The sequence below is a fragment of the Mustela erminea genome, chromosome 16 (genome assembly GCF_009829155.1).
Source record: "Mustela erminea isolate mMusErm1 chromosome 16, mMusErm1.Pri, whole genome shotgun sequence".
Taxonomy (NCBI): domain Eukaryota; kingdom Metazoa; phylum Chordata; class Mammalia; order Carnivora; family Mustelidae; genus Mustela; species Mustela erminea.
The window spans coordinates 65,355,822-65,371,357 of NC_045629.1; the positions used below are offsets into that span (position 1 = coordinate 65,355,822).

The window sequence follows — 15,536 nt, forward strand, 5'->3', positions numbered from 1 at the left end:
AGTGTAGGCAGAATGAGCCCAGAGCCAGGAGCCCACAGCACGACTCCATCCCCTGCCAAGGTGTTCCTCAAGATGCCTTCCTGCCTCTGTGGACAAGTCCTCTGTGCTATTTGAGAATGGGGTCAGGGTCACCTGTTACAACTGTTCTCATAACTAGCAGTAGGTAAAAAATCTGATTTGTAATGTCTTTATGCCTCTGTGTATGTATCTTTAAAAAAAGTTCTTATTAGGGTGCCTGGGTGGCTCAGTGGGTTAAGCCGCTGCCTTCGGCTCAGGTCATGATCTCAGGGTCCTGGGATCGAGTCCCGCATCGGGCTCTCTGCTCAGCAGGGAGCCTGCTTCCCTCTCTCTCTCTCTCTGCCTGCCTCTCCATCTACTTGTGATTTCTCTCTGTCAAATAAATAAATAAAATCTTTAAAAAAAAAAAAAGTTCTTATTAGAGACACTTTCAAACATCCACAAAAGTAGAGACTAATATAAAGAACCCCTGTGAATTCTTACCTAGTTTCCACAAGTATCACAATGTTGTTCCTGTCCTCCTACCTTTACAAAGTATGTCTCTTGCAAAAGCAAAGACATTTGGGTACTTTGATCAGTGGACAAAATCGAACACATAATTAGAGCCACAGGAAATAACACCCTCACACTCTTCCTCCCCACACCCTTACAGGGAAGGTGACAAAGCTATTCAAACACCAAGTTCCCAGGTGATAAGTCGGGTTTTGTTTGGATCCTTTCTTCGTTCTACTTGGTTACCCTGTATAGTCCAAAAGGCTCATAGTAAGTGTGTAAGTTTCCCTGGTGGGAATCTACATTAAGAAACAAAGGTGACTTGTTTTTTAAAGGACTTGGTCTTTTGAACTCACATTGCAGCTCTCGTCATTGTCAGGTCGGTGAGGGAGGATGAAGGAGGAGACGGAGAGGGGGCCGTCGCACTTGTCGGCCGGCTGAGTGAAATCCAGGCAGCTGCTGATGACGCTGTAGTAGTGAGTGGGCACGGGAATGGAACTGCCCTCCACGTACCTGGAGGGAGAAGGAAAAATAAAATGACCACTGATGTAGTTTGTCGTAGTAGCTTTCTTCTTTAAATGGTGACCAATGAATATTGCCTAAGTCGTTAAAATTAACTCCCATTCAACAGAATCATTTTTCACTTCGAAGAACTAGCCTTCTTCTGTGTTTTGAACCTAATGCTTTTGCTGCCTGAATCCCCTCTTTCTGTAGACTTGGCAGAGTGAAAGTGATGGTCCAGGCAAAGAGAACAACGCGAGCCAAGACTTAGAAGCTAGACAGGATGAACATATCAAGAGAGTAGAAATATGAGGCTGGAAGAGTCAATAAAAAGCCATAATTTGGGGTGCCTGGGAGCTCAATCTGTTAAACATCTGCCTTCAGCTCAAGGCATGATCCGAGGGTCCTGGGATCGAGCCCCACATTGGGCTCCACGCTCTGCCTCTCCTCCCAACTTGTGCGTTCTCTCACTACCTCTCTCTCTCTCTCAAATAAATAAATAAAATCTAAAAAAAAAAAAAAAAGAGCCATAATTTGGTGACTTCTGAGGGCTAAGTTGTGGGATTTGGGCATTATGTTTAGGGAGTAAGACCTCATTGAAGGTTTTTGTGCCAGGAAGAGTCATCACGAGATCCCATGTTTCAGGAAGATAGCTTGCACAAAATTGTGTAAAGTGGACCTGAGGGAGGAGATACTGGAGAAAGGGGAATAACAAGTCCTTTCAAACCACAATGAGATGCTGAACTTGGTACAGAGACCTCATTTACTCAAGGAAATACTAAGGACTGATGAGCTAGTGACGAGCCAAGAAATTAAAAAAAAAAAATCTTTTCCAGTAAACTGAAGTACAGAAACTCACAATTCCTTACCTGGCTTTTATTACCTTAATTTCAATCATTTTCAAAATATATGATTGAAATATGATAACTTAATTTTGGCTAAAAACTGTTACAATGATTAGCAAGAAAATAAATGTATAAGTAAGATGAAATTTCTCTTATGGATGATGAGAAAAAGAGTAGGATACTTGTTTTATTAATTATATATATTTATTTTATTAATTATATTAATTAATTAATTATAATTAATTATAATTTTTTTATTAATTATATATATGAAAAACAGCTTTTATTCCTAAGTATCTGTAAAGCACAATTAAACCCTCCCATATTTTGTGCCACTCTCTGTTTCATGCATGTATAAAGTTAAATGACTTCTAAAGAGGGGAGGCTGGGTGGCTCAGTTGGTTAAGCAGCGGACTCTTGATTTCCACTCAGGTCATATCTGAGGATCCTGGAACTGGGCCCGGTGGCGGGCTCCCTGCTCAGTGGAGAGTCTACAACCCCCCTCCTTCTGCCTCTCTCCCTCCACTCATTCTCCATCTCTCACTTTCTCTCTCTCAAATAAATAAATAAAATCTTAAAAAAGAAAAAAAAAAGACATACTGAACCAGAAAATCTAAGGGATTCCAAAAGTCTCCCCCCCCCCACAAAAAAATAGAGATAAGGGAAAATGATCATCTTTCCACTGAAGAGTTGTTAAAGAATAAATGACAAATTGAAAAAAAAAATCTTTTGGTGCATTTCTCTCATGGAATGGAAAAGTCTATGTTTTCACCACAAAACTCCATTCCATTCCAACCACCATTACCATGCTTCATCAAAGGTCCAAAAGCACCAAAGAAATCATAAGGAGATTCAAAGAGCAAAGAATTTCAGGGGTATCAGCTCTTCTTGAGTGTGTGAATATTTGAAAAAGAGCCCTAAGTGAGCTCTTAGAATTTAAAACCACACCCGGAACAGAAATGACAAACTTACTGTTTGATTTTATCCTGTGTGTCATGTAAGCCATCGTAGTCATAGTCAAAAATTGGTCCACTTATCACATTAACTCCATTTCTTTCTGAAGCATATTTCTTCACCAATACCCTTTGGAAATAATTCCAAATTCCTGTGGGGGGGAAAAGTTCTGTAATTTATGAACAAAAACTCCTTGCTGTGGTTGAATGCTCTTTAGGATGCATTCTACAAGCCAAAGGTCACAAGCCAAGAGACAGTAGAGCTGTTGCGATTCTTGAAAAGAATTCGCCCTGAAGTATCAGCTGTGTGTGTGTCATTTATGAGCCAGCAAAGGGAAAGGTATGGAGACATTGGTAGGGGAGTTTAGCTCACCTAGCCCAGTGAGTCAGGGAAGGGTTTCTCACTGAAATTGCTCCTGAGTTCTGAAGGATAAGTGGGTGTTTTCTAGGCAAAGGGGTGGAAACACACCAGGCAAGGGGAACCGTGTGTACAAAAGAGGAAGTACAGTGTTTGTGAGAAACTGAAAAAAAGGCCTTCCTCTACCTTTTCTTCCTTCCTTCCTTCTACAAGCTTATTTCCAAGTTTGTGTCTCTAGCCCTGACCTTTCAAAGGAGCTCCAGATGTGTTATTCAAGCACGCATTTCATGGTCCTCTTGAATACCTAATAATCATGGCTAGCAAAAATTTATCAGAACAGAATTCTTGGTCTTCATTCCCAATCCTGCTTGAACTTCTGGCATCTCCATCAGTTAATTTCACTCACTCACTCACGTGATCAGGTCCAAATCCAAGGAGTCATTGTCAAGTGGCTCCTTTCACATACATGTGAACAAGCCCTTCCAGGTTTACCTCTGTAATACTCTCCCATCATCCAAACCTGACCACCTCTCACCATCTTCACAGCATCCAACCCATCTCAGCTACTACCTTCTTAGCAAAGAACTACCGCAGAAGACAGCTTCCCAGTTAGAAACCCTTACTTTTGCACATCCCGTTACATAACAGCCATTGGGATTATTTTGCACTGTAATCAGATTGTTTCACGGTCTTCCCAACTTCCTGTTCTAACATTCCAGGTGGTATGTTACTGTAATTAGAATAAAGTCCCAACTTTCCACTGTGGCCCCGGCCTATCTGCATAACTTTACTTCCTACTTCTTTCCCCCTCGGGTACATGGCTTTCTTCCTGCCTTCCTATTTGCCGAACTTGCTTCAGACTAAGCTTTTGCATTTGCTCTTCCTTTTGCTGGGAAACCTCCCTGATCTGTGCACGTCTGCTTTGTCCTCCTTCTTCATTTCTCATTTTCAACATCACCCCTGGAAAGGACTTCCCTGCTCGCCTTAGCTCCAGTTTATAGTATGGCCAGTCAGAAAGATGGAAAGAAGCAGAGTGGGGGAAAAGGAAAAGTGAAAGAAGGGAATGACAAGAGAACAGGAAAGGCACGTAATGAGTTGGTTCTAAGATGTTAGGTATAACTTAACTGCACTCTGCTCTACATGCGGATGGGGATGGCGAGGTTCCAATGATTATCACTTCTTATCTCCCCTTATTAAAAAGCACTTGGCTATTTTTCTCATGGTGCTTCTACTGTTCTTTATACCTCCTGATACTCTACTCTGAATGAGAAAGACAGAGCAGCCCACCAGAGCCCAAATGCCCCAGATATTTGTAAGAGAGAAAGGAGGCCAGGGGGAGAGTATTTCAAACGTTAAGCAGAAAAACTGGAAAGGCAGAGAGGGAAAGAAATAACAATGAGAACAGTCAAAAGACCAAACCCACAGACATGTGGCATGTGAAAAAACCATTCCCCTAGGGAAGAACAGGGAGCCCTCTGTGAAAGGCCTCTTGCCATGCCAGCCTCAGGGTGGTACCGTGTGTTTCTTTTATTACACTTGGTCAAAAGAGCATCAGCAAAGAATAAAGAAATCCAGGAAACCCTGATTTGTGGAAATTAAATGAAGATGCATTCCATGTAATATGATGGCAAATGTATCTATGTGGATTTCTGAAACATTTCTCAGTGGGGCCTAAGAAAAAAACCCAGGAAATCTCCTTTTAAAAGCTTACTTTAATTTTCACTCATAAGCCATGGATTCTAAACCCTTGAATAAACCTTCACTTACTAGCTAGGACATCAAATAAACATTTTTTTTTTTTTCTCTAAATGATGTTGGCCATTTCACTGATGTCAGATTGGTGGAGATTGGTACTTTTGATGGCACTCTACAGTCACATGTTTGGATTCTGAAACTTTATTTCAGCCCCAAGGGTCCTGTAACACAGTCAGTGCTTCTTTGCCAAGTGGAAGCTGGTAGAGGTGCTTCCCTTTCCTATATTTTCTATAAGCATATAAGTCTCTTCACTGGAAAGGGAGGTAAATGTTATTCCAGAATGTTTTCTCTATCTCTGAATACATGGATGGATGGATGGATGGATGGATGGTTGGATGGACGGATGGATGGGCAATTGAGTGGATTCTTTATAATCAGAAATAGGAAATGGATTATTCTGGCCATTGGGCAATTAAGTCATAAACCCATATAAGCCATAGAGATCATGCAATCAAATCTCATAATTTTATAAATGAGAAGTTAAATGACATTTTTATGATTACATAGCTAAGTGGTCTACTCGGGGGACTAGAACTTGGCTTTGGGGGCAGGACTTGCTATGCCATTCATAGCATCACTATCATCCACCATCATGTCATATATAAAGAAATTACAAGTGTTCAATGAAACTAGAATAATTTGCAAAGCTCTTTCTGAATTTCACAGTCAACAGTCCAAATACATCATCATCATCAATCCTAAAAGAGAGAAGTGCTAGTAGCTTTTAACAGTCAGTAAATAAATGTAGGTGTTGTTAAATGTCAAGTGGCCTCCATAACAGTTGATTAAGCTTCTGTCTTTAGCTCAGGTTATGATCTCAGGGTCCTGTGATTGAGCCCTGCATCTGGCACCCCCCGCTCAGTGGGGAGTCTGCTTCTTCCTCTCCCTCTGCCCCTCCCCCCAACTCCTGCTCTCCCTCTCTTGCTCTCAGATAAATAAACAAAATCTTAAAAAAAAAGAAAGTTTTTTAAAAAATAGAAAATATAAACACATGAAAGATACTATTATTATCAAAATTAATATAGAGGTAGAAAATGTAAGCAGTAAATTTAGAAATATTTCTTTTCATAAGTAGTAGTTTACTAGGTAAATATCAGACTTACGTTTGAAAGCAGGGTACATCGGAACCATATTGGTTACAAGGAATGCATCATATTTAGCTTCTGGTGAAGAGCTCAGATCTAAACATTAGGCAAACAAACAGTGTCCATCATTTACCAAAATCTACATCAATAAAAAATCAATTTTCTAAAATGGTCCAAACAGCATGAAGTAAATGGCAAATGCATCTACTCCTTTATTTCTACTCATTCCCTAGTTGACACAGCATTCCCTGCTTCCCCTCCGACCCAATCTCTTTTCTTCACCAAGAGCTCTCTCCCCAAAATTTTTAAAATGTTTCTTCTTCCTACAGAGTTTTGGGTCAACTAAGTATTATGTAAAAGAATTGCTTGATTTCACTAGTCTAATTTGGACTTAAAAATGTCATCAAGCTATTGAGAAATAATAAAAACACTTCCCATATTCTTAAGCGACCACCTGTATAGAATTTAAAACATTAAAGTCTTAATGATATACTATTTCACTTTCAGGTTCCCACTTAATGATGTGAAGGCTCATTATTATTTCTTTCCCTCTCTGCCTTTCCAGTTTTTCTGCTTAACATTTGAACTACTCTCCCCCTGGCCTCCTTTCTCTCTTACAAATATCTGGGGTATTTGGGCTCTGGGGGGCTGCTCTGTCTTTCTCATTCAGAGTAGAGTATCAGGAGGTATAAATAACTCACATGTAAATAAATATATATATATACAATGTATATTCCCTTGTACTTCAAAATCCTCCTAGAGAACAGGATTTGTGAAAGGTGGTCTCTCTTCTGACTGATTTTTGGAAAGATCCCACAGAAGTTCACCTCTTCAATCTCTTCAGTGTTTCTCCAGAAGAAAACATGAAGACCACTGAAATCTTAACAGTCCAAATTCCAGAAAATAACATCCCTCAAGAATGGTCAGATCCTGATGTTCTATAACTTACAAGGAGGGAAGAGGAATCCATAGGACATTTGTTTATCATTTTTGTAGGCCAAACAGCTTTGGCTGAAACTTGGAGACACACGGACATCAGGCCGAACGCAGCTGGTCAGATACTCAGGGACGCCCGAGACCTCTGCCTGCATGGTGAGTCAGAGGTAGTTAGGAATGTCATCACAAAGACTTTGCTGAAGCAATGGGGAACTACAGATGTCATGTCACCACCAGCCAGAACCAAAACCCCTCTAGCTTTCCCTAGAGCTCATACTCTGATATCCTGACTCCAAAACAAAAGCCTCAGTTTCAAATACAATAAGCCAGGAATTTTCAAACTCCTGCATTATTTAGTGACAGAACTCTTTTATCAAAATCCCAAGTAAAACAACAATATAAAAATCAGAAATTGCACTGTTGAAAATAATGGGTAGGATTCCACTGAAGATAGCTTAAAAAATAAGAATAATAATATAGACATATCATCTATACAAAGAGATACTGCACATACAGCTGTACCAGGGGCACAAATGAACAGGAAGTTGGGTTTGCAGCACCGGAAGTATTCACTTTCTAATCAAAAATCAAAAACATGCCTCAACTGCCAAATACATTTTTTTTATTCCAGATATAAATTTACCTATCTCATCTTCACCAAAACTGAGACGCCCAACATCTTTATTAAATTAAATCTTTATTAAATATTTTAAATCTTTATTAATTAATCTTATTAATCTTTAATTAAATTAAATATTTATTAAAAAAGAAGATGTTGGCAGTCAAGGACGCCATGCAGGGGTAAGGCCAGGGGTATATGGGAACTCTGTGTCCTGATGCAATTTTGCCGTGAGCTTAAAACTGCTATAATAAATAAATAAATAAATAAATAAAGGCTATTAAAACAAACAGCCAAATCTGGGTGTCTTCAGTAACTACTGGGCAACAGCAAGCAGAGTTAAAGCGATGACAAGCATTAGAATCCTCCCTTCGATGTGTCGATAATTGAACATATTCCCGTGAAGTTGTTAGAACATTAAATAGAGCCTAATGCAAAATATCTTGCAATAGATTCGATGTCAGATTTCTTTCATCAAGAAAAATTAAAATCTTTTCCAAGACAGATTTCTGTTAAGCAAGCAATCATTACGTGAGTGCAAGGCACGTAATCGCAAGACGAATATAAAACCCAACTTTTTCAATGACCTGTTTGGAAATAGTGTATGATGTCCAGAGTGGCATTAGGAATATTTCACTATAACCACTTTCAAAGTCAGTGTGATATAAGATATCATATCTCGTCCGATAAAGCACTGCGGGCCGACCGTAGAGGAGGTGTCTCTCTAGGAAAAAGAAAGTAGACTGTGTTAAACACACATTAAACTTTACAACAAATGTGAAAGAAATATTGGAAGAGTCAAGTTGTCCAAAATTTGCTTGCTTACTTATTAATAGTGTGGTTCCTTCTTCTTAATTTAATCAAGTTAGTTTTCCTAACACTTTGTGGTTTATCTGACCACCTAAGCATGGGTCAAAGCTCACTGTTACTAAACGTATTATGTAAATGCCATATTTGTTTTGAATGCTTTTTTTTTTAGTTGTAAAGAATTTTAATCTGTAGAGGAAGGAAACATGATAGTAAATATTGAAATGATTCAGCTGAATGCAAAGTCGATAGGATTATTATAGAATTCATTCATTTGACCCCTGAAAAGGCTCATCAAATTAACCAATGATTTAATTAAGAGGAAGGCACTCTTTGATCATTATTTGCAAACTGCAACTCAAATGATGCATTATTTCAGCATAAACGGTGAGTAGTAATGAGCATTTAAAGTAAGCAGCTTTGTCACATGGAGGAGAACTCTTTAGGTAAGAACTTAAAGGAACATGTATAGATAAATTAAGTGGGCATTCAGGAGGGTCCTTTAAATACCGAAGAGGGAACATCTTTACGGACCAAAGAAATCAGTTAAGACCCAAGAATGGGGACCTCCAAGAGAAAGCTCTCCTCTTGGGGGGGAGGGGGCGTCTAAAACCTTACTCTCTTAAGAAGAAGAGAAGGGACTTTATTGTGCAAACCTTTATTCCACACCCACGATAAATGCCTGGAGTGTGAGCTGCCCGTTTTGGATAGGCTAAAGTCAGAACTTCCATAGATTCTTGGAAATTGAACGGACCAAAATGATTAGAGATTGAGGCTTAGGCAATTCACAATTCCCTAAGTGATCATCAAAAAAATTTTTATGATTATTTTTATTACAGGAAATCAGTTCCGGCAATCACTTATTAAATTATGTATACATGTTGCTTTAATTAAAGTATTACCATTCTATGCAAGTAACAGAGAAAACTCTTTGTAGAATGTTTTGCAAGACTTTCCCAAGTAGAACTGCTGATTTGAGGCAAAATGACCCACACTGCTATCGCAAAAGCCTGGCTTCTTCAGCATTGCAGTAAATGGAGAAGCCTTGTTCAAGCTGCCAAATTTGGGGACCCACCCTAAGAATTAGGATATAATAGGATAACCTTATATAAATGAAATATAATGAAGAAATAAGAAGCCAGCAAATCATAACAGTAGTACTTGGGGACAGTTAACCAAGTCAGACTTTCCTTCAAAACTCAAACCAAACCTTTTCTAGGTTCAAAATTTCCATTAACGTTTTCCTTGTTTTCATTTTTGCTGCCTCTGAACTTCCTGGTTTCAGCTGGAAGCAGAAGTATCAAAATTCTTTGAGAAGCTATTCTCTTTTTATCATTCAAGTTTTAATGCTTACCAAACACATTCCTCCAAATTCAAATGCAGGGCTAGCATTCAATCTATCCCATTAAGAGACAACAAAACAGCAGCCATGTTTTTCCTTGCAACACCCCTCCTAAGATCAGCCACCAACAATAGTCTTGGGCAGTCAAGGTTCCACCAAATCTGGCTTCCTCTCCAGTCCTCATTTACTTCTGCGAAGCCTGGTTTATTTATAATACTCTGGTCATTATCATCCTTAGCAATTCTATGCTGATTTGTTTTCTTTCTACCAGGAATGGCTTCTCCAGCAGTCCTGTCACCGATCTCCCTTCAAATTTTTCATTAATGTATTCTCTCTCATCAAACATTTACTGAGCACCTTTTTTGTGCCAGCCCTTGGGCTATAGTAGAGAGATACTGGGCCAAGATAATGATGAGAGAGTTCTTACTGATGTAGGAAAGATGTTAGGGTTCAGAGTTGAAGGCCAAGAAAAGATTCTTGAAACATCTTTGGTGCAAAAAGGTGGTTTTATTAAAGCACAGGGGCAGGACCCGTAGGCAGAAAGAGCTGCCCTGGGGTTGTGAAGAGTAGCCCCGATTATCTACTTTCAAGTTGGGAGAGCTGTTAGGGATAGCATAAGTCTCTAAGGAATTTGAAAGCAAGGTTTCCAGGACCTTGAGGGGGCTAGCTGTTGTTAGGAAAAAGCCATTTATCTAATAAAACCTTAGTCATGAAACCCTTCAGATGTGTATCAGTGGGTCATATGCTTGGGGGATGATTGCCAACATGTATCTTGGGGGGTAGAGATAAAGGAAATTTCCAAAGGAATTTTTACATGTTAAAGTAGACTTGCAGGATCCTGGGGGATCAGGCTAAGATTGCCTTTTGCCTTTAGCAAAGTATCAACTTCGAAGCAGCTGTGTTCCTAGAGGAATGTCACTCTGCCTGTTTCAAGGACTTGTCAATGGGCTTGTCAGGAAATTTAATTTTTCTTTTGCCTCTGTTTCCCACAACATTACCTTTGAAAAGCTCACAGTTCAATGGGAGAGACAAACATAGCACAAATAACTCAAGTGCAATAATGTATGAACTTCATCAGAGATATTTACAGAGTGCGATGGGAACCCAGAGCATCATGACTGCCATGGATGGGGGTGACATGGCATCAGTACAGTCCTTACAGAAGGTAGAAAGCTAAGCCTGCTTCCCTAGCATAATTGTTAACAATGCCCCTTTCCATACTCAAATGTGGATGACAAATAACACGCTCACATAGTCCAGCGCCCCATGGAAGAGAAAAAAGGAGCCAGGGAGAGAGGAAAGGAAAAGTGATACGTTAAGATTCACTTTCTTCTGAAAGATTTCCCCAGTTGAGCGTCTCCATCTCTATTCACTCTTCTGCTCTGAATTTAGAGAAATGTGCACTTCAGTTGTGCCTGGGTGGCTCAGTTGGTTAATGGTCTGCCTTTCGCTCAGGTCACGATCTCAGGGTCCTGGGATCCAGCCCTATGTCAGCTCACTGTTGAGTGCCTCTCCCTCTGCCACTGCCCCTCCCCCAACTTGTGTGCGCGCTCTCTCTCTCTCTCAGATAATTAAATAAAATCTTGAAAAAAATTTAAAAAAGAAATGTGCACTTCATCATAGCTCCCAAGCTAAGCACAACTGCTGTTTTGAGCACATAGCTGATCACAAACATATCATTATGTGACTAATTTCTTAACTATTAACTGGTATATACAGCATGAAGGAAAAACAATACAGTGGTTTTGACGGTTTCCTAAAATCTAACCAATTTCCCTGATTATCCCAAAGAATTTACCCGGGTCTTCCTAAAGCAGAATTGTTTCATCTAAGAAAGAGGTGAAATAATCTTTGCAGAAAGAAACAAAAGTTTTATGGTCCAGAGTCAAAATTTAGATTTTCCTTTTTCAGTTTGTCAGAGTAGAAAAGAACCACTGATTCTTGGTCACAGCCTGACTCTGCTACTCTTTGTAACATCTTGGACAAGCCATCCATTGCATTTCTGTTTAGCAAAGAGTTCCTGCTTGAGCCATAAAACTGTACTTGAGTCTCAGTCTCTGGACACATAAGCTCTTCATCTTGAGGCCGGTCATCCCAGAGAGGAAACTGCAAGTCTCCACTTGTGAAATACGTTCCTCTTCATTTCTTGATATGGGTCTAGACTCCATGTCTTCTCAGCCTGGGTTCCTGTTCCATGGGATTCCAGACAGTCTTCATTCCATACCCCAGTTCCCTGTTTACAGTAATCTCTGGCATTTTGGGTACATGCTAAGGTTCTCCTCCAGATACCACATTTGGCAAAATACTGTGAGGCAAATCTTTTTAAGTGGTGTGGACTCCTCAGGGCTCATTCTTTTGTCTTCCAAAATTTGGTCATCCAGACGTTGAGTTTGTATTTCTTTTCCCTCCTCAGCTTCCTGATTCATATTCCCACAGATTAGGAGGCTGACTTGAGAACCACATGAAAATCTCTCTTTTTTAGTCTTTTAAAAAAAAAAAAAAAACATTCACTCCTACGTAATATGCTGTTGGATTTTACCACATAATCTCTATCCAAGGTCTTTCCTTTTCCTTCATCCTTTCTCCTCCTTTCCCTTGAAGGGCCTGCTATCATTTATCACCATGTCAACCTCCTCTGAGATTTGATTCAATGCCTGTCAATGTCCTGTTCTTTCTTATCTTAACCCTTAATATACTATGCTGTAATTCATCAACTGGCTAAATCTCATGATAAAATAATAACTTAATGAGATAAAGATTTTCTCTGTTTTGTTCATCATTGTATCTCTACCTCTAACAATACCAAATGCATAATATCTACCTGGTAAATACTTGTTGAATACATGCATGATTGTATTATTCTTTTTTAAAACACGGTTCTTTATGACTCTCAAGAACTAACTTTTTATATATGACCTGCTTAATAAAACCCTGAAAGATACACTAGCCAGATCAATATCATCTTCATTTTACTAATGAAGGAACTGGAGGCTCATGATTTGTACAGGATAATTCAGCCACAAAGCAGTACCCAGAATGTAGGCCTCTATCCTGCTGGGCCATTATTCCTCTTTAGCATTTTGGGCGGCCTCCAAATCGATGCTAACTCCTGGGTTATCTAAGGAGGGCATACTGGAATGAAGATCTGGCCACTCCCAGTCATGAGTTCTGCCTGACTCATGCTTGGCAAGAAGCTAATAAGAACAGCAATGTGCCTTGAGAAAGAAAAACAAACATGGAGGCATCACAATTCTGGACTTCAAGTTATACTACAAAGCTGCAGTAATTAAAGCAGTATGGTACTGCCACAAAAACAGACCCACAGAACAAAGGACCAGAATAGAAAACCCAGAAATGAACCCACAACTATATTGTCAATTAATCTTCAACAAAGATGAGAAGAACGTCCAATGGAAAAAGACAGTCTCTTTAACAAATGGTGTTGGGAAAACTGGACAGCAACTCACAAAAGAATGAAACTGGACCACGTTTTGTCACCATACACAAAAATAAATTTGAAATGGATTAAAGACTAAATATGAGATAAGAAACCATTAAAATCCTAGAAGAGAACACAGGCAGTAACCTCTTTGACATCTGCTATTGCAACATTTTTCTAGATATGTCTCCTGAGGCAAGGGAAACAAAAGCAAAAATAAATTATTGGGACTTCATCAAAATAAAAAGCTCTGCACAACAAAGGAAATAATCAACAAAACTAAAAGGAATGGGAGAAGATATCTGCAAATGATATATCTGATAAAGGGCTAGTATGCAAAATATATAAAGAACTTAAACAACTCCATACCCAAAAAACAAATAATTCCATTTAAAAATGGGAACAAGACATGAATAGACATTTTTCCAAAGAAGACATACAGATAAGAGACACATGAAAAGATATTCAACGTCACTGATCATCAGGGAAATGCAAATCAAAACTACAACGATATATCACCTCATACCTATCAAAGTGGCTAAAATCAACAACACAAGAAACAGGTGTTGGTGAGAAGGTACAGAAAAAGGAACCCTCATGCATTTTTGGTAGGAATGCAAACTGGTACAGCAACTCTGGAAAACATTACTGAGTTTCCTCAACAAGTTAAAAATAGAACTACCTTAAGACCCAACAATTGCACTACTAGGTATTTACCCAAAGAATAGAAAAATACCAATTCAAAGGGATACATGCACCCAATGTTTATAGCAGCATATCTACAATAGCTAAATTATGGACAGAGTCCAAGATACATATATATTATATATATATATGTATCTATATATATAAAATGAAATATATATATAATAATACATATAAAATGAAACATCACTCAGTCATGAAAAATAATGAAATCTTGCCATTTGCAGCCACATGGATGGAGCTAAAGAGTATTATGCTAAACAAAATAAGTCACCAGAGAAAGATAAATGCCATATGATTTCATTCATATGTGGCATTTGAGGATCCAAACAATGGATCATAGGCAAAAAAAGAGAAAGGCAAACCAAGAAATAGACTCTTAACTATAGAGAACAGATTGATGGTTACCAGAGGGGAGGTGTGTGGGAGATGGGCTGAGTAGGTGATGGGAATTAAGGAGAGAATTTGTGATAAGCACCGGGTGTTGTATGGGCGTACTGAATCACTAAACTTTATACCTGAAACTAATATACTATCTGTTCATTAACTGGAATGTAAGTAAATCTATTAATTTTCAAAGAAAGATCAATTTGTATCAAAGCATCTAGTACTTCAGAAACCACTTCCAGACCCTGAGAAGCACTGAGATTCTCTTGATGTTTTTTCTCTTCATATCAGCCCTTAGAATGGGAAGCATTTACAGAGAAAAGCACAAGGGCTTTAGTGCCACGTAGAACTGAAGTCAAATCTCATCTCACCTCTTGAAAGCTCTGCGATTCCGTTAACTTAACCTCCCAAAGCTTCCTATCTCCCTGGGACATCGCACTGTTTAGAGACGAAGTAGGTAAAGCACCTAGCTCACTCTTGATCCAAAAGTGGTTGTAGTTGTAACTGCAGCGATTTTGTAAAAGGCATATCCTTAACTTCAACAGCACCATGAATACTGGTAGGCAGAGGCTATTAAATTTCAGTGTCTGTTCCATCTAATTCATCTTGAATCTTGCTATAAATCATAAAGAATTACACTATTTATTGATTTCTTCCAAATCTTCCACAACCCACACAGAAGGATAAACACACAGAGAACACAAGTGTATCTCCTTTCTCTAGATAGCTAACATCTCCAGAAATAACAAAAATTAAAAGATCTCAACATCAAAAAGAGTGACACAGAAGATTCCCTGCTAGTCTAGTCCCTTTCTGCTTTAAAATTCATAAGAGTTGTTAGTGTTTCAGTCATTTTTCTATCTAAACTACCTTCTTATTGTATGTGATAAAGGGTCCAATATATTTGGTGTTAAAATGATTTTTAATTCCTTTCTTCATGAAGATGATAGTGAATGTTAATCTAACAAATTATAAAACATTTTTAAACCAATGTAAATAGAGGAAAGACTAAGGTAATAATAAATAGAATAATTATTCTGAAAGTGAAAATTATACCTGGCTATGGTGCCCAAACTGCTTGCTGTAAGAAATTTAAAATTTTCCATTTTATTCATTCATTCATTCATCCATCTATTGACTCGATGGCTCAAACAAAGAAGTTTTCATTGCACAGAAAATTTGTTAAGACATGACATACATGTGATTTGGAAACAACAGTAGTCATGCAATTAAAATCCAGAAATCTCCACAAATCTAAAAATATTAAGGCTTTAGCAAGCAGTTTAGATCACTG

At 38.6% G+C, this 15,536-nt stretch overlaps 1 protein-coding gene across 7 annotated transcripts in view; it reads right to left on the reverse strand.

Annotated features, from left to right (window-relative positions):
* ENPP2 (ectonucleotide pyrophosphatase/phosphodiesterase 2) overlaps positions 1 to 15,536 on the reverse strand; it is a 106,903-nt gene that overhangs the window by 4,516 nt on the left and 86,851 nt on the right. For 4 of the 7 annotated variants that reach the window (XM_032316066.1, XM_032316065.1, XM_032316069.1 and 1 more), the window contains 6 exons: positions 9,580 to 9,654; positions 8,150 to 8,286; positions 6,957 to 7,092; positions 6,026 to 6,103; positions 2,829 to 2,961; positions 867 to 1,023 (listed from right to left, as the gene is read on the reverse strand). In XM_032316066.1, coding sequence (XP_032171957.1) covers positions 867 to 1,023; positions 2,829 to 2,961; positions 6,026 to 6,103; positions 6,957 to 7,092; positions 8,150 to 8,286; positions 9,580 to 9,654 — 716 coding nt within the window. The remainder of the gene's footprint in view (positions 1 to 866; positions 1,024 to 2,828; positions 2,962 to 6,025; positions 6,104 to 6,956; positions 7,093 to 8,149; positions 8,287 to 9,579; positions 9,655 to 15,536) is intronic. The other 3 variants (XM_032316068.1, XM_032316067.1, XM_032316071.1) reach the window with 1 other exon arrangement.